Source organism: Balaenoptera musculus, chromosome 15, assembly GCF_009873245.2.
Source record: "Balaenoptera musculus isolate JJ_BM4_2016_0621 chromosome 15, mBalMus1.pri.v3, whole genome shotgun sequence".
NCBI classification, from domain to species: Eukaryota; Metazoa; Chordata; class Mammalia; order Artiodactyla; family Balaenopteridae; genus Balaenoptera; species Balaenoptera musculus.
This window is the reverse complement of record NC_045799.1, coordinates 40,604,195-40,625,236: the sequence shown is the minus strand read 5'-3', so window position 1 is coordinate 40,625,236 and position 21,042 is coordinate 40,604,195. Positions and strand designations below refer to the sequence as shown.

The following is a 21,042-nucleotide window of genomic DNA, read 5'->3' as shown; positions in this document are numbered from 1 at the left end:
AGTTATTTTCTTTTGAGGATTATCTTCTAATTCCTTGGAGTATTTAATGTTTAGTTTGATTCCACAAATTCCCCCAGAAAGAAAAATTGTAAATCAGAAAAACAAAGAAGTGATGGGTCAAAGAACAGAAATATTTTGAAAAATATGTTGGGATGCTAAGCTAAATAACAACTGAAATGATAATTTAACACATCATAAAGGCTCTTTTACATTTAACCTTTCACTCCATCCTCGCAGAGACCCTGTTTTCTGTCTATGCACACACTAGATAAAGCGAAGACACCAATATTCTTACAGCTGGAAGCTCACACTTAAACCTGTAACCAGTGTTAAGAATTCACCTCAAAAAAATTGTTCTCACCCATCCTACACCCATACCTGTCTGCTCAACTATATTTCACAGGTTGATCAAATGACAGCTATCCACAGTGGTGATTTTGATCAGCACTTCTGATCAGCAGGTCCTGGCATAGCATAGGAAGGAAAGTAAAGGGGGAGAATGATGGGTAGAAATTCTTTCCCCTTTGCCTGGCTTAGCTGGAATGGGTGCTGGGCTGGATCTGAAGAGAGGGTGGCAAGAAATGGTTTCTGAACATTACTATCTCCATGCTAAGAACTAATGCTCCAGAAACTTCAACAGTATCACCCCAAAAGTAATTTGTAGCTAGCTACGAACTACCTAATAGTCGGTTATCCCAAATTAAGAGCTCTGAAATTTCAGTAAATTTATAGTGAACACTTGGTTTTAATACTGCCTTACTCAGAAGACTCTTAGGCCCACTGAGTTCTTCAGAACCAATGAAAAGAACTGATTAAAACATGGAGGAACCATTTTAAAGAGAAAAAGCAATATGAAGAAGCATAAACTTAAGAAAAAGCAATATGAACATAAAACTCAGTCAATAAGGAGAAAAAATTACAAAACCTCAAAGAAATAATGGAAAGAAATGGAAAAATAGTTTTATTTTGTCTACTTGCATAAAACTTAAAATAACTGTTTCATTGTGGTTAATACTTTAATTGTAGTTCAACTTTTCTGACAGGGTGAACTCTCTAATAAGGACCTAAATGCTTTGTAGTTAGACTCTCAGGCTTCCTTACAATTAGCAAAATTTTACAAGCTATTTAACAATAGCTATTTAACAAAAGCCTCCATCTGTCAACTGTACATTTATATTTATTCACGTAACTGTTTAACTACAGTCTCCCACTAGTTTGTAAACTTAAGAACTTAGATGATCTCTGTTTTTCTCACCATTTTCTCTCTCACACTTAGCATAGGGCTTGTCATATAGCAGATACTTCATATATATTTGTTGAATGAACGAATGAATTATGAAACATCTGACTAAAGGCATTCCCATGAAAATCAAGAATAAGCAAGAATGTCTTACGGCAGGTAATTTAACAGTGTTATCATGCAGTAGCCAATGCAAGGAAAGGGGCAGAGAAATAGTGTGTATAACAATATATATGCCTAGAAAACCCAAGAGAATCAACTGAAAAGCTACAAAAACTAACTGCAGTAAGGTGGGCAATTATTAAGTTAATAGCTTTTCTGTATTACTGAAAATCATCTGGTAAAATAAATAATAGAAAAAATAGATACCATTCATGATAGCAACAAAATTACAAACTTGCTAGGATAAAACAACTGTGTGAGACCCATAAGATGAAAACTATAAAACTTTACTGAGGGATATTAGGGAAAAGAGATTTAAATCAATCTAACAACCAGCACCATTCCTAGACAGGAAGATGCATTATGTTAAAAATGTCAAAACTCTCCAAATAACCTACATTTCTAATCAAAATTCCAGTGATATTTCTGGGATTTTTGTTGTGATGGAGGTTGTTTTTCTTTTCTGTTTTGATTTTGAACTTGACAAAACAATTCTAAAATTTATCTGGTAGAATAAAAGGACAAGATTCACCAAGAAATAAATAAAAAGGCAGACAAATGGCAGAGGTTGAGGGAGGAGTCACAGGATCCCAAACCAGAATACATATGTGAAAGCCACAATAATTTAAAAATATACACCACTACCTTTTCATGAGCATAAATTCTATGTGCAGCTTAATATAAATTAAAGAAACAATTTAAAAGGTAGAAGCAAAGAGTATATATTACTCTTGTTAACATATAATAAGCTTTCCCCCAATTAAAAAGAGACAAACGTCTAATAGAAAACCTAGTTAGGATATGAGCATAAAACTTTAAAAAATGCAAATGCCCAATAAATATAAGAAAAAAGCATTCAATATCACTCTTAATAAAACAAATTGGATAATATTAGTCACTATTAAATTGGTAGGATTGATTTTGTAATGATGTAAGCTGGTATGTACAAGAATTTGCACTTATACATCACCCTTGAAAAAGTATATTATAACATTCTTTCTAAGAAGCAATGGATATCAAATCATTTTTTAAAATATTATAGCCTTTTACCTGATAACTCCTTCTAACTAAAACATTTTGAAGAAGTAATTGGAGATGTTTATAAAAATTTTGGTATGAGGACATTCATTATAGATTTATAAAAATGAAAAAAATGGAATAATAATCATTTAAAATCACGTTCTTAACATTTAAGGAAGTGGGATATATATATAAGTGGGGAAAAAAGCATCTTACAATACAGCACATATAGTATTGTTGTAAAGTATACAACCTATAGCTGTATAGTGGTTATCTCTGGATTAAAAGTTGACATATTTTATTTCTTTCTACTTTTCTGCATTTTCCAAATTTCTAACACATGCATTAGTGTTATATTCAGAAAAAAATTAATGTTACACATTTGTAAATTACCAATACTATGTGACATCAAATGAGTCTTACTGATAAGGTGTATCTATAATGTAAAAGCAAACTATTTATATAGCCTTATTTTGAATGTGGCTTTAAGACTACATTGCAGGATTTTTTTATATCTGTATTCAGCAAAATGATAGACTTTGTAGGATATCTCACCTGTGGAAATAGATCTTATGATTTTTTTTTTTGAAATTGCTTTTTATTCCCAAAAGTAGGTTTGAGAGTATCATTTCTAAGACTGTCTTCTCTGGTTTTGGTCTTCCCCCCAAAAATTAGTAGTAGTAGTAGTAGTAGTAGTAGTAGTAGTAGTAGTAGTAGTAGTAGTAATAGTACCTTCATAGTATGATACTTTGTTCCTAAGTGCTGCTACCTATAGGAGGAAAATTTATTACATGTATGTTTTTATGAACCTAATAAGGAACTACAAAAAAAATCCCATCCTCAGCTATAGGAAAATAACATATACATTTTTTACTTTATTTCTTCACTTACATAAGCCTTAAGATGGATTATTAGCTACAAAATGCTATAAAATTTGATTTGTCAAAAAGCTGATTTTGTCAGTATATTTTATACATTCATTAAAAAATTATTACTTCACTTATGTCATGTACTATTTTTAAAAACAATATAGAAAATATCAAGTATTGGCATGGATATAGAGCATGCTTAGTAGACAGCAGTATCTAATAAGTATGAACACACACAGATCCTATGATGAAACCATTCTACTCTCAGAAATAAACCCAACAGAAATAATAGATATCTATTCACAAAAATACACATGCACACATACAAATGTGTTAGGATGTTCATTCAAGGAGTAAAAGACCCCAAATTTAAATTAACTAAATGCCCATCAACAGTAGATTGGATAAACTGTGGCACAGTCACAAAATGAAATATTACATAATAATAATGAAAATGAATTATTGACATCTATACATAACAACATAGATCGATCTTACAAGCATAATGATGAACTAAAAGAACCAAACATTGAGGTGTATATACTATATGGTTCCATTTATATAAAATATAAAAAGAGGCAAAACTAACATATGCTACTAAAAGTGAGGACAGTGAACCCACTGTCATGTATTCACTACAAGATACTAGGTGATGCCAAGAGCTCTTCCAGGGTACTGATAATGTTCTGCTTTTTGATCTAGATGGAGTAACACAGGCATACCAATTTGCGAAAATTTACTGAACTCTACACTTATGTGTGTGTGTTTGTGTCTATTGTGTATTTTGTGTCTTGCTCAACAAAATGTTAAAAGAAGAAACATATAATACAGAAATTTAATGAAGAATAAAAATTTAGGGCTTTGTTAGTAGAGATGAAATTTCATATTGTATCAAGCAGTTGCTGTCAATTTTGTCCAAAATATTTCTGAGTAAATGAACCTACTGGGTGGACCAAAAGGTTTGTTCGGTTTTTTCCATACGATGGCTCTAGTAGCACTTAGTTAGTTGTCTTTAACTTCATTCGAAACAATTTTGTTAGATTGCATTTGACAGCTGTCATATCAGCTTGCTTTTAAAAAAAGACTTATCAAAATTGGTCAATTTTTGTGTAGCCATTTTAATATTGAAGATGGATGGAAAAAAAGCAACATTTTCGGCATATTATGCTGTATTATTTCAAGAAAGGTAAAAACGCAACTGAAACACACAAAAAGATTTGTGCAGTGTATGGAGAAGGTGCTGTGACTGATCAAACGTGTCAAAAGTGGTTTGAGAAGTTTTGTGCTGGAGATTTCTCGCTGGACAATACTCCACGGTTGGGTAGACCAGTTGAAGTTGACAGCAATCAAATCGCAACAATAATTGAGAACAATCAACGTTATACCACGTGGGAGATAGCCAACATATTCAAAATATCCAAAGCAAGCACTGAAAATCATTTGCACCAGCTTGGTTATGTTCATTGCTTTGTTGTTTGGGTTCCACATAAGTTAAGCGAAAAAAACCTTCTTGACCACAGTTCCACATGTGATTCTCTACTGAAACGTAATGAAAATGTTCAATTTTTAAAACAAATTGTGACAGGTGATGAAAAGTGGATACTGTACAACAATGTGGAATGGAAGAGACTGTAGGGCAAGCGAAATGAACCACCACAAACCGCACCAAAGGCCAGTCTTCATCCAAAGAAGGTGATGTTGTGTATATGGTGGGATTGGAAGGGAGTCCTCTATTATGAGCTCCTTCCAGAAAACCAAACGATTAATTCCAACAGGTACTATTCCCAATTAGACCAACTGAAAGCGGCACTCAATGAAAAGCGTCCAGAATTAGTCAACAGAAAACGCATAATCTTCCTTCCGGATAACGCAAGACCGCATGTCTCTTTGATGACCAGGCAAAAATCGTTAGAGCTTGGCTGGGAAGTTCGGATTCATCCGCCGTATTCACCAGACATTGCACCTTCAGATTTCCATTTATTTTGGTCTTTACAAAATTCTCTTAATGGAAAAAAATTTCCATTCCCTGGAAGACTGTAAAAGGTACCTGGAATAGTTCTTTGTTCAAAAACATAAAAAGTTTTGGGAAGATGGAATCATGAAGTTGCCTGAAAAATGGCAGAAGGTAATGGAACAAAAGGGTGAATATGTTGTTCAATAAAGTTCTTGGTGAAAATGAAAAATGTGTCTTTTATTTTTACTTAAAAAACCGAAGGCACTTTTTGGCCCACCCAATATTTTCCCAATGATCTGAATTCTAATTTCAAATAAGCCTTATTTCAGCTTTACTGAAAAAATACATTAAAATAACATTTATTTTAAGCAAGTAGAGGGGATTATTTAAAAAAACTTCTATAAAGTAACATTTCTTCCATCACATGCAGTCCCACTACCTGATTTGCCTATGTAAATATTCAGATATTCTATATTAATTAAATTATACCCAGCTATTAAATGGTTATCTATCCAATCACATGTCACTATCTTAATTTTTGTCATGATTATGACATTCACAACTAATGCAGTAAAAACACCACTAAAGTAAACGAAAACAATTATTTCCCTTTGTCATTAGTTCATATGAATTACCAACAATGTTATAGAAACTCAGCTTTTACTATAAAGTCTCAGAACTGGACAACTTTTCCTGGACACAATTCAAGTAAACAGTATAACAGCTAAAGCTGTAGAATATAGGATAAACCCTTTTAGTTGGTTAAATGTCTATCTGTGCATACGACTTGAAGAACATGCATAAATTACCTTGTGACACTGACTGATAGAAAAAAAATCATTTTTCTGATATTAGAACTAAGCAGTATAATTCTGCTACTGTTTACTGAGTGTGTCTATATGCTAGGCACTGAGTGAAGTGCTTTCTATATATTACCTCTTTTGATTTTCACAACAGCCCTATGAAGTAGGCCCTATTACTATCTCCATTGTACCAATGAATAAACTAAGGCTCAGAAAGGTTAAATAATTTACTGAAGGTCATTTGGCCAGGAAGTTAAAGAGGCATATTTAAAATAATGACTGATCTGACATCAAGCCCTCTATGATGAACTACAATGTAAATGTATCTCTCCTTGTCATGCTGGGGTGGGGAAAGGAAGAACTAAAATAAACAAACCTTTTCCTCACTTTCCACTTTAAAAATCCTTTTTATGGCAAACTGAATTCATCTTTGGCCAAAGCCAACCCATCAGAGTTGGAAAGTTAACCACTTTTCCATTATACAGCCCACAATCCACAAATGAATTAAAATCACATCTCCTACAAAATATTTTTCTGTGATTGTGGTACAACTAAAATTGTCTCTAATGATATAATACTGAACCATAAATTAAATGGATGTATTCTTCCCCAAACTCTAGCAAAGACCAAAACTCTGACCAAATAGTCTTAATACAAAATTATACAAGGGCCTAGTTACAGTAAATAGATCGTCTTATACGCTGCTACGTACAAAAAACTGTACTTGAATCTTTATAGCAGCTCTATTGGTTACAGAAAAATACTGAGGAGAACCCAAATGCCCTTCAGTGGGTGAATGGCTGAACAAACTTTGGTATATCAATGCAACAGACTTATTACTCAGCAATAAGAAGGAATGAACTACTGATACATGCAACAACCTGAATGGACCTCAAGGGCTTTATGTTCAGTAAAAAAAAATCAGTCTCAAAAGGTTACATACTGTATGATTCCATTTATATAACATTCTTAAAATGACAAAACTATAGAGATGGAGAACGGGGCGGGGGGGGGCAGGGAGGTGGGTGCCACTACAAAGGGTAGCACGAGGGAGTTCTTTCATGATAATAGTTCATGATAATAATAATAACAGTTCTCGATCATGGTGTTGGTGGTGGTTATAAGCATCTATACATGGCATAAACTTGCATAGAACTACACACACACACACACACACAACACACGAACGCCGGTTAAAAAATGTTGAAACTTGAATAAGGTCTATAGGCTAGTTAATAGCAATGTACCAATGCCAATTACCTGGTTTTGACATTGTACTATAGCTATAGGACTTACACAAGACTCTTTGTACTATTTTTGCAATTGCCTATAATTATTTCAATATAAAAAGTTTAAACAAAAAAATGGCCCTGGGTACGAGAGTCTGAATTGGAACCTGGTCTGCCTGAATCTAAAATTTGTGTCACTTCCCTATGTACCCTAATGCCTACAAAATCTATTTTATTAAAATATGCACTATTTCCTACAGAGAAGAATATAATATATAGGAGGTTCATCCTGGGTCACGTTTAAAGAACTCTAAGAAAGTTCAAAAAGTACTTTATTAGGAAAAAATTTTAAATATCAAATCATTTCATTGATGGCAACTAAGACCAGGTGTTCCAATGCCCAATATGGACATGGAAAGAGAGCTTTACAAGTGACAGAAAGTGATGACTGGGCTGCTTTGGCACCTTGACTGGGCACATTGCCTCTCATTCCCCTCTCACCAGAGGCAGCTCTGGAGTTTCCTGCCATGTTGCCTTGTTCACCTGAAAGGTTAACAGCTGTTCCTCTCCTGACACACCAGGCAAACAAGCGGCACAGCAGAAAGCTGTAAAATAGAGTCATTACACTGTACATTTGGAATCTCTTTTCCATCTACCTGAGTACTTCCTAATGAGGTTGTCCTTGTGAGATGTAGAACATGGCCAAATTATAATTATCTCAGCCAGAGAAGTAAGCTAAAGGTGCCAAATGCTTTTTGGAAGTTGCTGCCTGCCTTCATATAAATTCATCAAACCCTTGTACACTAAGTGACAGCCATGAAAAATTATACATACAGGCAAGGACAAAGAATCAAAATAGTGATGGGATGTTCTCCTGTTAGTGATGCTTTCCTGTTTAGCACCATTTTATTTTATTTCACTAAAAGTTACCCTCCAAATTATTTTTATTTATTGATCAGAAAAATATCAAATAAATCATTTTTTTAAAATCAGAGCCAAAATTGTGTTCACTATGTCAAGTCCCCAGTGCTGAATGTGCTATGGGTGCTACAAATCCAATTGCATATAGTTCAATTTAATAAATACATAGTATCAGATGTTTATTAAGAACATAAGGACAAGACATTGCTTAGGGAGATGACACAAAAAGTGAAAAAGACACCAGTTTGTAGCCTCAGTGAGGAGATAAACAGTTATACAGCTAACAAAACTCAGGAAAAACCATAATTACTGATATTATGAAGTATGCTAACATGGCAAATTCAATGTTATGTTAATAACAAGAAAGAGAAAACTCATGAGACTGGTCTTAAGGTATTTAAGAAGGAAATAAATGTCATCGATTATACTCCACAGGGCAGAACTGGGATCAAAGGCTGGAAATTACAAGACTATAGAGGAAGGCTGGTGATGTATATATAGTTTTTAATTAATTTTAATTGTTTTAAATTAAAGTTCACATGTTTATAGACTTCAGGAACTTCCTAAATAAATCATTGATAGGGACTTCCCTGGTGGTCCAGTGGTTAAGACTCTGCACTTCCACTGCAGGGGGTGCAGGTTTGGTCCCTGGTTACGGAACTAGGATCCTGCATGCCATGTGGTACAGCCAAAAATAAATAAATAAATAAATCATTGATGACTTACTAACTACGAGAGTATCCAATGAAACCTCTGTACTGGAGAGGAGTTGATGAGACTCTTTCCAAGGGCCTGTCTTCTCCAGAGGCCCCTCGTATCACAGAAAGCACCTTGTTACCCAGAGCCACAAATGAACAGCCCATAGAGACTAGATATAAGGGAGACTTGTAGGAACAAAGTGATCTGAGGATGGAATTGTATCCAAAAGGAGTGATTCACATTGGGTGGAGATTAAATGACTCCGACACATGCTCTCTCATGAAGAGTTTACATTTTAGAGAGGTCCCAGAGGAGGAAGGAAATACAAAGGCATTAGAAGAAGAGAAGGAGAAAGACTGAGCTTCAATTATGGAAAGGCAGATACAGCACATAGCAACCGACAGTCACTTCCGAGAGAGGAACAGGCTGAGCAGGCTTCCACACTTCCTGCTGGCCAACACTATGCTATATCCTGAACAGTGCTCCACTTCCCCATGAGACCTGTCCGTTCACCTACCAAGGGCTACGATCCTGTGTGAATTTACTCAATCACCAGAGGGAAACCTGAGACAATGCTGAACTTCATCTGAATTCTGTACTCCTGGAAAGCAAAAACTGTCAAGAAATTACCCCTCACCCCTTTTGTGTTCCTGGAAACAGCTTACTGCAAAGAACCACTCTTCCCCATGTAGCTTAGATAAGACTCACGATGACCTCTTGTAACCTATGACAAGGCCAAGACACAGACACTCCAAATTCCCATTCTTTATCTCACAAATGATTAGCTGAACTATTTGTCCCCAGTGACCATTCTGGTCTATCAATGCCTGTTAACCGGACTTGACCTAAATTTATTCAGGCTTCTCTCCTTCCTCCAAGCCCCTTAACTTTGGGCCACCCTTGAGCAATGGAAGGTGAACAACCCCTCTTTAAAGACCCCCTCCCAATAATCAGCTGGCCTCAAGGAAAAACATTCCCTGATCAACTGTTCAGTCATGCCACCCTCTCATCCCATTGCCCCACATCCAATTCTTTCCAGCCTGTTTACTTCTCCCTGTAAAAGAAAAGCCCTTTTCTGCTTGAACTTTGAGATGCTTATAGATCTCATGGTCAAAGTGGTTCTTCCTACTGCAATATTCCTCCTCTTCCTATTGAGATAACCCTCGACCCCTTATTATAATAATCTTTTTGAATAAAGCCTCTTCTTTTTACCTAAGTCTAGATTTGTTTTTGACACTTTCAACTTGCAAAGAGCCTAACTTTACAAAACACAAATTAAAATAATTAAATATCCTCTTATTATTGATATTTATTTTTACAGAATCACAACTATTATGTATTTCTTGATATACACCCACATAATAAAATATATAGAAGATACAGACCACCATAAAATAAACTAAAATCAAACATAAATTAACTGTTATTTTCCCAATGTTTGAAAACAAAAATTACTTAAGATCATTAATTACTAAAATAATTAAAATAAAGCATTAAAAACAAGCATGAAAAGTTGAAACCAACCGAGGTTTGGAAATTGCAGAAATAATTTCTTTATATTTTACTTTTGTCTTCTGTAGATCAATCATCTCTTTACAAAGTCAAAAGAAGAAAAAGCTTGATGAACTTGTTTTTATGTTGGCCAACTATTAACTCAGGCATTAAACTAACAATAATACAGCTGCTAAAGTTCTTTCTGAAGAACTTTCTGCCAACAATCTGTCACTTTTCCAGTGGTCCAGTACCCTAGTTTCAACTTAGCATGGATACCATGTAGAGTTAGCACGTTAACTGTATCACATACATAAAATAAACCTTCAGTGTTTTTAATGAATAAGGTAAATACATGATATTTCTATTCCTGAAGAGATTTTTTTTCTAAAATACCTCTATTCCTATTTATGAAAAAATATTTTAAAATAATAAATACTCATATTATAAGCAGATAGGGCAGGGGGTCCCCAGAGAAAGAGAACCAGGCATGGCTTTCTTGACGTAAGAGAGGCCATTTTTGGCCTAAGTCATTTTGTGATCTAAGCCTGGCCACACTGCTTGCCTTTGAACAGGTCTCAGTAATTAATGATTTTAAGGGAAGTGAAAGAATGCAGGAACAAAGGAAAAGCAGTCAAGAAACAATAGTTCAGCGATAAAACAGAGTCCTAGTTCCTCCTCAAGGGATATATGTAATAATCTGTGTGAGTTCTGCAGGAACTAAGGCCCCCATCAAGGTGGAGGATGGAATGATGATGACGACCTTTTCTGACTTCAGTCAACTAAAGCTTTGACTCTGTTGACCTTTGCCCCAATTCTATGCTGAATTCTCCTCTGCTCAAGCCCCTTCATGAATACGCATACACCACTCAAGTCCCTTCATGAGTACGCAAGTACCCTTAGCTTAAAACTTCCCCAATTTTGCTGTTCTGCGAGACACTGCTTTGGAAAAGATCCCTGGTGTTCTCCCTACTTGTTGCAAGTAATAAGTCCTTCCTTCTCCCAATCTTTGGCTTGATTGTGTCTTTTGGCCTGACACCCACCAAGACTCGAACCCAGCTTTAGGGTAACAGTATAACAAATACATCACAAAAAATCAACTACTCACCAGCATTGACTATAGCATCTACCTCTAGCAATGTGATGTCACCTCTATAGAGAGAAACTTCTTCACTCAAACTTTTCTTCACCTGTGATGTTTCCTGAGTATTTTCTTCTGTAATAAAGAAGGAATATATATTAATAGTAATATTCTTATTTAATTTAATAAAGACAATTTGAATACAAGAGCCAATATGGGTCACACTCTGATACATAAGACAAGTGGAAATAAATGTATAAGTACCAGGGATGTGACTGACTTATTCTCTATTTATTGTGTATTCCCCAATACAAATGCAGTATCACATACCTAATAGGCATTCAATAAATTTAGGCATGTTATATGGGTCAACAAAAAGTTCAATGTTTACTATTAATATTATAAAAATATCAACTTTAAGATATAATTATGTACCACTGGTTTCACAAGAAGATGAGAAAAAGATGTGTAACTACCAAGACAAAATAAATTTTTACAATGAACGAGCTTATTTCTATTTTGTTCTAATTACCTAAAATGCATCCTTGAAAAGAATTTTTACTCAGAAAAAAAAAATTTAGGTTCAGCTCTTTGCTACTTCTAAGTAATAAGCTGTCCCTCGGAATGGTATGGATCAAGAACATTTGAAAGTGTGATACTGCTCCTTTATCAAATTCTATAAACCTTTCACTCTAAGAGGGCGCTGCTAGATTGAAAAGAGAAAAAGCTCTGTCCTGCACACAACAGCCAGAAAGCTGGTATATTTAAAACAAGCCAAAACATTATCTTCCAAAACCTGACATATTTTTTAATGTTTTTGAGGAGTACTATAATCTGAATTTTCATGTATTTTTTTACAGATAGTAATGTTAAAATATATTCAACGAAGCTATATAAAATCAATGTTTTAAAATACATTAAATTGCTATACATAAAAAGCTTTTTAATATAACTTTAGGAAACATGATTTATAAATTCAAACATTTTAAACTCATGATCTATGCAAATCTTTCAAGGGGGAAGGTAATGCTATTGATTCACAAAGATACTGTCAAATGAGCTTGCAGTAATGAGGTATGTAGGGGATTTGAGGTGATAGGTTACAAGACACTTAAATTGTCTTCGGGCCCCGATAACCAAAGAAAAAAATGGCCAAGACGAAGGAAATGATCTGTGGCCATAAAAGTGATCTTTCCTCTCTCTGCCTCCAAAGCATCCCCTTCTTTGCAATCACTTTTCTCCTTAAAGGATTCTAATCAACTATTCATTGGTGGTAGTAGCAGTAGTAGTAATAATAATAAGCAGGAGAATAATGTGGGAGAATTGTACATTAAAAGAGTAGAGAAAGACTTTAGAAGACCTCAAAATAGAAAACACTTAACAGCTGACTTGACCACCTCAGGGACTCCTAGAATGCTGTTTCCCTGAGTCAGGTAAAGACTAAGAGTTAGCCAGATAAAGACTAACTGTTCAATTCTTGGTTCTGCCAATTAACAACTGGGTGACCTTGGATAAGTTATATATTTTCGCCATGCCTCAGTTCATAAATTACTGGCTCCTTTACAGTTAACATGAGTTCATTACATTTAGAATAATGTTTGGTCCATAGTAAGCTCTCAACAAACATGCCCCTTTTTTACAAAGGTTTTACAGAGGTGACAAATATTATTTCAGCATCCATACTGAAATACCACAATAGTTTTTAAATATTTTCAACATTTATTATTATTAGTATTCCCTATCAGTGAAAGAGATTGGATTTTGTTTGTGCTCTTACTAATCTGTCAATGCCTGGTCCAATGACAAAGACTTTGAGCAAGAAGACCTTGAGTTCCATGACCAATCAATTTCTATTCTTACTACTTTTACCAAATTAGAAAGTCCTGATTCCCAAATAAAGATTGTTGGATGATAATAAATATTTGGTGGCTTTGTCAGAAAATTCTGGATATTTGGACTATTGTAAACCTAGAAATTATAAAGACTTCTCACTGATGATGAGTTTTAAAACTCCATCAGGCATTAAATTGATAAACATATCACAAATGAAAGCAGAAAGATTGACTGTTTCAACTTGGGAGACAGAGTAAATCAATTCCTGACCTATCCTCTAGTTGCATTTAGTTCTAAAAAGTATTTCTTCATTTTCTTATGAAGCATTATGTATGTAATATTGCATTTATAGTCATGTAAGACTTTTAAACATATGTGGCAACAAATCATGTATTTTTTTCCAGAAGAAATTGTTAAAGAATTGTATTAGAAAGCATCAAAGTTTAAACTGTTTATATCACAGTTCAGTTTTCTTAAAAGAAATCCTAATCTCTCAACTGCAAACTTTAAAAATGGGACATTTTGAGCCTAAAGGTTCAAACAATTCAACATATTAAATAAATGTAGTGCTATGACATGGTATTCAAGTAAGTTACTCAAAATGGTCTTATTAGAATTATTAGCATCATGAAGAAATATCTTTATCTCTCTTTCATTTTAAAAATTCACATGAGCATCTTTTTTCTTCAGAGCCAGATTTATACTTGATGTCCAGTTCCTCACATGGTGTATCAAAAAGGCATAAATATACTCAAAAACTACAATTTGATAGTACTAATAATTATCAGTATTTCCTCCAACAATAAACCAAAACCAAATGGCATATTTTTGACCACCAAGTGTTCTCTGTAAATATAACAATGTAAATTACCATTACAGGCCACATCTTTTACTTGAATAGCAATGTACCACCTTCCTTTTCACACAACTGTGTTCTATCAGCACTGATCTCAAAGTGTCTTTTCCCATATCCTGGGTTTTCAGTAATAAACAGGACAGAAAACTGTCAAGCATTGCTCCCTCACAGACATTCTATACGTACACAAAGCACTGATTCACATTTTGTACATCATTGGCTTTATCCAGCTGAAAGTTAAAATATCTGTCAGTGTGCACATGTGACAGTAATTGTTTTTCCAGATTGTATCCTATTGATATTGTTGAAAAAAAAAAAAAAAGTTTTTTTCCGGAACTACCACAATAAGGGAAAGAGATCTCAGTACAGAACTGGGCTCACTTACCAATACAGCAAGGACAAGTGGGGATTTATAACCAAGGAGCAGAGTGGGGATCAGTGGAAAGAAAATTACTAAGAGGAAACTTTGTGGGTGAGGGAAGATTTTGGTTAAACACACAATTCTTGCTGAAGGCAAGCCAGGGTGGTCAGATATCACCTAGGGTATGAGGGGGGGAATGCAGAACTTTATTAGATATGGAGAGTGACCAGATAGCAAGGATGGGAAATTCTCTCTAAATTGATTTAGCAGGATTCTTGCTAAAATTGGACAATGCAGGTCTGGCAAGGATGGGGCCTAGTTGAAAAAAGGGTTTGGTGGAACCTGACTAAAGTTTAGTTAAGGAGAGAGTCTTTGTCAGTCCCTGCTCTTATTTGAGGAAAGACAGACTTCTTTCCTTTGAATAATGTAAGTCCATTTCTCATTAGGCTGCCTTTTGTCCTTTAAGGACCAGCTGAACCACTGGTTGAGACTTGGTAGTAAGGATTTCTGCTAGGTGGTGCAAGCAGTCAGGCATTTAATGAGGGAAAGTCCCATGGAAAGAAAAAGAAAAACAAAGATCAATGGTTGGAGCACACTATAAAACTAGTTTCTGAGTCCAGAGGGCAGACAGTTGAGAAAATATCTAGATGTTGGGCTTGAAGCACCTTTTGCTGTTTCAGTGTCCTTGGTGATGGCATCAGGTGTTCCAGCAAACTTTCTGAATGGCCCACACAATAGCAAGCATGAAAGTTGTACATACATGATCTGTTGTGGTGATTTCTTTGAAGTTTATATCAGGTCATCCAGCTTCAGCTTGCAGGGCTTCAAGAAAGGGGCAGTTTTAGTTCTCAATGAGGCCAAATAAGCAGGAGGGGAGAAAAATTGGAAACATTTTGGAGAGTTGTAGCCAGATACTGGAGGAAACTAGGAAATTGACAATATGTGCAAGACAATGAGCAAGACTGGAATTTAATAACCCACAAGGGTGCACTACAGTTTTCCACTGAAACCTAAAATGTCTCTCTACAGTCACCCCCCCAACCACATTTTTATTCTTGTTTACAAAATAAGTCTGGTCTCATTAGATTTGGTCTGATTATTCACATAAGTGCAGCAAGAACAGTCACTGACCACTTAGGCCTTTCAAGTTTGCTTTGCTGGAACTTTTCATAAAGAGTCTCAAATCAGACTTGTCAAAGCCTCTCAAGGCTAGGAAGCAAATCCAAGAACTCACCACCAGATTTAGCCTGTAATACCTACACATTTGGGTAAATTCCTCTCTTCTCAAGGTTCCAAGAATATCCTAAGGTTCCTGGGCTTGATAGGTAGTGACCTTCCTTACTCATCTGTAAGGCTGGGAACTCTATAAACCAGGTACCAGACTGGTTTCTCCAAAAGGGCTTTGTAAGCATTGGCTCTATAATGCAAATCTTAGTTCCTTAAAACTATCTGATAACATGAGATTCTATATCTTTGAGATTATCATTCACAAATATGACATTCCAACCAAAGTCTATACAACCAATTTTTCCAATTATGTTCTGTTACAAGGAAGACAGATTCTTATTGAACCTATACAAATAATGTCATTGCCATGAAAATAAGAATACGCAATAGAGTTTCTGAATTCTGGAGAGATCAGGTAGGGAGAAAAGCTAAATGTTTCGTTTCTGTTTACAAAAGTATAATTAACTAAATTGTCATGAGTTACAGAGAGCTTGAGAAAAGATAAAAAGGGGTTCCTTAAATAAAACATTAAAGAACCAGTATTGTTCCAAAACAATAACCACAAAAATCATAATCATTCTTCTTAGTTAGTTCATTCAGTCCCATGTAACTGATTTGTTTTTTTCCCCCAGCGTTATTTAATGTGTTGGAACAACAACAGCAACAACAAATCCACATACTTTCTTTATTCCATTAAAACAACAACTATATTAAGTAATCTTATATACTGAGATCTCTTTCTGAATTCTCTATTCTGTTCTACTAAACATTTTTTATAGTATATTCTTTTTTTTCTTCTTCATGTAATGGATTTTTGTTCTGCTTGATCTTGGGTTAGCACTTTTTTTGTTTTGTTTTGTTTTGTTTAAACCAGTCAGCTTCTCCATTAGTTCTGGAAATCCTTACTTGGTCCAGCGGTACAGTCTCAAGGTTATTTAAGCAATAATGTCTTTAGAAGCCTATACGCTAGAGTACTTGCCATAGTCCTTTCCATGAATCTCTGAAATAGTCACTTTTTGTTGAAGACAAAGCACTCTTGCCTGTCGTTGACTGCAAGAGCTTTCAGGGAAGAATCAGAATAAAACAAAAATTATCTGTGAATGATAAAAGACTTAAAAATGGTCACTGTTAAAGATCTGAAGAGAGTTTATTATAAAAATGATATAACTGATATGGGAATCTGGTTATTTCTATGACATACAATGTTTAAATAACTCGAATTATAACTGACAAAATTATACCAGGACATAAGATGGATAAAAAGGATACTGGCAAATTTCTATGAACTTCATACAATTTCTGAAATATACATAGTAATAATTTTTACCCACACAAATCTAACCATGGGAAGGTTAAGCATCATTTCTTTTTGGACAATGTTTTCCCATGTAATGTAATATATCAAATAAATCAAAATTTTTTAAGATTTTTTTTGATGTGGACCATTTTTGAATTTGTTACAATATTGCTTCTGTTTTATCGTTTGGTTTTGTTGGCCGTGAGGCATGTGGGATCTTAGCCCCTTGACCAGGGATCGAACCCACACCCCCGGCATTGGAAGGCGAAGTCTTAACCACTGGACCTCCAGGGAAGTCCCCTTAAACCAAATTATTTTTTACCTTTCCGTTTTTACAAGGTAAAAAAACAAATCCTTTGAGATTTTCCAGGAACCCTCTGGGAGATATCAATCTCAGTTAGAGTTCAAGGTTTCATTTAGGATTTGATTTGGGGAACATAATAAAAACAACATAAAGCACAGGAAATTATTTTGATAAGCCATAGAATCTTTGTTCCTAAGTAGATTACTTAAAAGATAAAGAAAATCCTTTTATGATCTCTTATTAAGATCAGACTAATAATCCAAGAAAACTTCGTTACTTTAACAGAGAGAAAACCCAACTCTAGTTTTGCCATCAGTACATTATTGGGCTCATTTAAAAACAAAAACAAAAAACAAATAAATTCATTCAATCTTAGCTAATTTGATCACAGATAAAATTCCTCTTTTGCAAACCTTCTATAACTCTATATCCATTCAGGTTTTCTCTGACATTTTTTCTCTTTCTCATTCTGAAATAAGCAGTGATCTCAATTTAGAATAAAATGACTCACATTTTCCTTAACAACAACAACAAAAATCCTTCATTCCTCACAAACCTCGCATACAGAGTTGTTTCTCTTATTGTTTATTATATTTAGTAGTTTCATTTATACACATTAATTATAATTTTTAACCAATTTTTATTTTACAGAGAAGACTAAGAAGTAGACAATTGCAAATTGTCACATGTCAGCATTCTGTAGCAGGCTAGCAAATTTTATACATTTACCATCTTTCAATTTCTAGAGACATGTTTTTTTATATGGCAAAAGGACATTTATTAACAGATTCAAATACATTTAGCTTCTCTATACCACATTAAAATAAAGAAGCCAAAGTATATAAACAAAGTTATGTTCAGTAATTAGTATTTCAGTAGTTTGTTTTACTTAGAAATAATCTAGATTTTTATAATGAATATCTATACTTAATTTAACATAAGTCTAAGGTTACAAGGTACTAAGAAGAGTTTGGAAACTATTTTTATGCAGACATATTACAACATAAAACAAAGCTCACCATCATCTCAAGTTATCTCTCTGTTAACTATTTTTACAGCACATGCATGTTAGGCAAGTTTGCAAAAGCAAAAACCTAAAAAAGTTAAACACATGGATTTTCTTTTACTGCTACGCTTGATATACAAGAAGTCATGGATAACAAGCAATTCATTTTTACTACATCTTTACTTGTAGATTTGGTCTTGGGTTGAATTTATAATATTTATAATCTTAAACATCTAGTAGATATAACATAAGCTTATTTGACTAGTAAACCCAAGTACAACAAAAATGTATGCTCGTATTATACTTAACTGCTGATAACTCAGAAGACATACCTGTTTTTTTAAACCAACAGTATTAAACTAGTCTTATTTACCAGAGATTTACCCAAGTCATGTAAACTTGAAAAGTTTTTGGGTTAGTTTCTATATTTCTGGGAGTTTTAGGAATATTTAACTTATATAATGCTAATTTATCTCTAAGCTAATTTGCATAGAGCTCCTTCATGGGATTTTATGAATTAATTTGGTAATACCATCCGAAAGTAGAAAAATATCATATACACATAAATGCATATGTACATAAACATACAGACAGACAGATGCAAACAGAGACCTTATAGCTTTCACACTAAAATTTTAGCCATGAGTCAGGTGAATATAGTAATATACTCTGGTCTTTGCTCCCCTTGATATTTTTATCCAAATTTTGTTTCTGGCAGAAGGAGCAACTTAAGGTTACCTGTTCAATACGAGGGCTAATGCTTTTTACCGGTATTTGTGGAGGAGACTTTCAAGATTTTTCATTTGCCCTGATATGTAATCTTACGGAGGATGTGGACTAAACTTTAGGTGAGAAACTGACAGGAGACATCAAGCAGCTGCCTGGCTGTCCCCAAAGCTTTTCTGAGTGGACAAAACATCCAGTCTGTTTTCAATCACCTTTTCTTCCTTTTGAGCCTCAAGTAGTTGCTTTCAGGGGCCCCTGAGTACCTTGAGAGTCCCCAGTTGGGAGCAGGGGGCCTAAAGTTCAAGTGACTATATGAGCTGAGGAGCTTAAGTAGGAAGGGAAAAGTCTGGCAGCAGGAGAGGAGGGATGAAGAAGATTGGGGTTTTGAAGAGGGATATATCAAAGGATTTAAATGGAACTAAAGGGAAAATCAAAGGTGTAAGAGGAGGAAGAAGGACCAGAGCAATGGAAAGGGAGAGGTCTTAGAGGATTCAGTCTGGGGAAATCTTAAGTTTCCCAAAGAAGCCAATGAAGTTCCAAATTATCCTTAGTAAAGTCATGCCAGCAAGAAAGGAAGTAGACAGTGATTGCAGAGCATATAGTCCTCAGGGTCTCAAGTGCAGGGAGGGGTTTCAGTGAACTGAGAAGTCCCCATGGGAGAAGCAGATCAAATAAAGACAGAGAACAGAGAGGCCTTACAAAGAGGCAGGAAAAGCCTTTCCAGCCCAGGAGTGAATCTCTGCTTGAAATAAAGAGCCAGGAAGAAAGATTTCCAACCCAATAAGCACCTTTTAAACAAAGAAGCCTGGACCTCTAACCCAGCTTCAGAGAGTATACTTAGAATCTTAAGGTTAAAAATCTGTCCCTACTGTGCTTCAGCTGACAGTCATCTGGGGCTCTGGCTCAGTGGAGATCACCACCAGGCACTGGATCACCAATGATCTCTACATCTCAAATGATCTCTACCTTTCATTGTCTTCGAGCTGTTTTGTAATTCTGTAAATTGTAGAAAACAGATAATAATGCAAATGATTCTTGTCTGTGGAAATGCAAATAAATTATGTTCCCTTGAATGCAACTGATACTTTCCTATGGACAATTTGCATTTATTTGTAAATTCATTTCAGAGTTCCTTACTGTGTATACACGTGTGGTTCTTTAAATTCTCCTTTGAACCAGAGTTAAATAAAATTGTTGATAAATATTCAATTTATATTTGTATGAGTCATAATCTCATCTTTATAAAAACATTTCCCTCTAATAGACATTTTCATTTAGTTCTAGTTTAATTACTTAACTAATACTTGTATAGCATTTACTATGTGCCAGGTGCTGTTCTAATGCTTACAAATATTACAGCCAATAATCCTCAGAACAAATCTACGTAGTACATATTACCACTATTCTCTCCATGTAGATAAGGAAGCTGAGGCATACAAAAAGGAGGTCGATGGACCAAGTACACACAGCTGGTAAGTACAAACCTGGGATCGGAGCCCAGGTAGCCCGTGCTCTTTACCAGCAAGCTAGGCAGGCTCTCATTTACCTATTTTATTATAATGCATCCAACTCTGAATGAGGTATCTGTTATTTAGATCCTGTCTCTCCCTTTAGTTGCAAAATGCATCAATTTCACTCCCCCCAAAAAGCATTATTTACTTCTGCCCTAGAAAAAAAGAATAATAATGTTTATTGAAGTGGTTACCATACTTTGCAAATAATACAAGGGCCTCCATGATTTCTCGCTACAATTTACAAAATTTCATAACATACAACACACGAGGCATTAGAGAACCACATAATAAAATCAAATTTGCACATATTAATCATGCATTTTATTTGTATTTTCTCTTTTTCGTTTATTTATGCAAAATCATCAAACTTGCTGATTCATTTGTCCCAACACCTACTCTATTTGTACTGGGATTCAGTTTACTATTTAAATTTATGACCTTATTCTGAT

General features: G+C 34.7%; 1 protein-coding gene across 1 annotated transcript in view; it reads right to left on the bottom strand.

The window, feature by feature from the left end:
- MACROD2 (mono-ADP ribosylhydrolase 2) overlaps positions 1-21,042 on the bottom strand; it is a 1,985,747-nt gene that overhangs the window by 1,890,479 nt on the left and 74,226 nt on the right. The window contains exon 3 of the mRNA XM_036827001.1: positions 11,497-11,604. Coding sequence (XP_036682896.1) covers positions 11,497-11,604 — 108 coding nt within the window. The remainder of the gene's footprint in view (positions 1-11,496; positions 11,605-21,042) is intronic.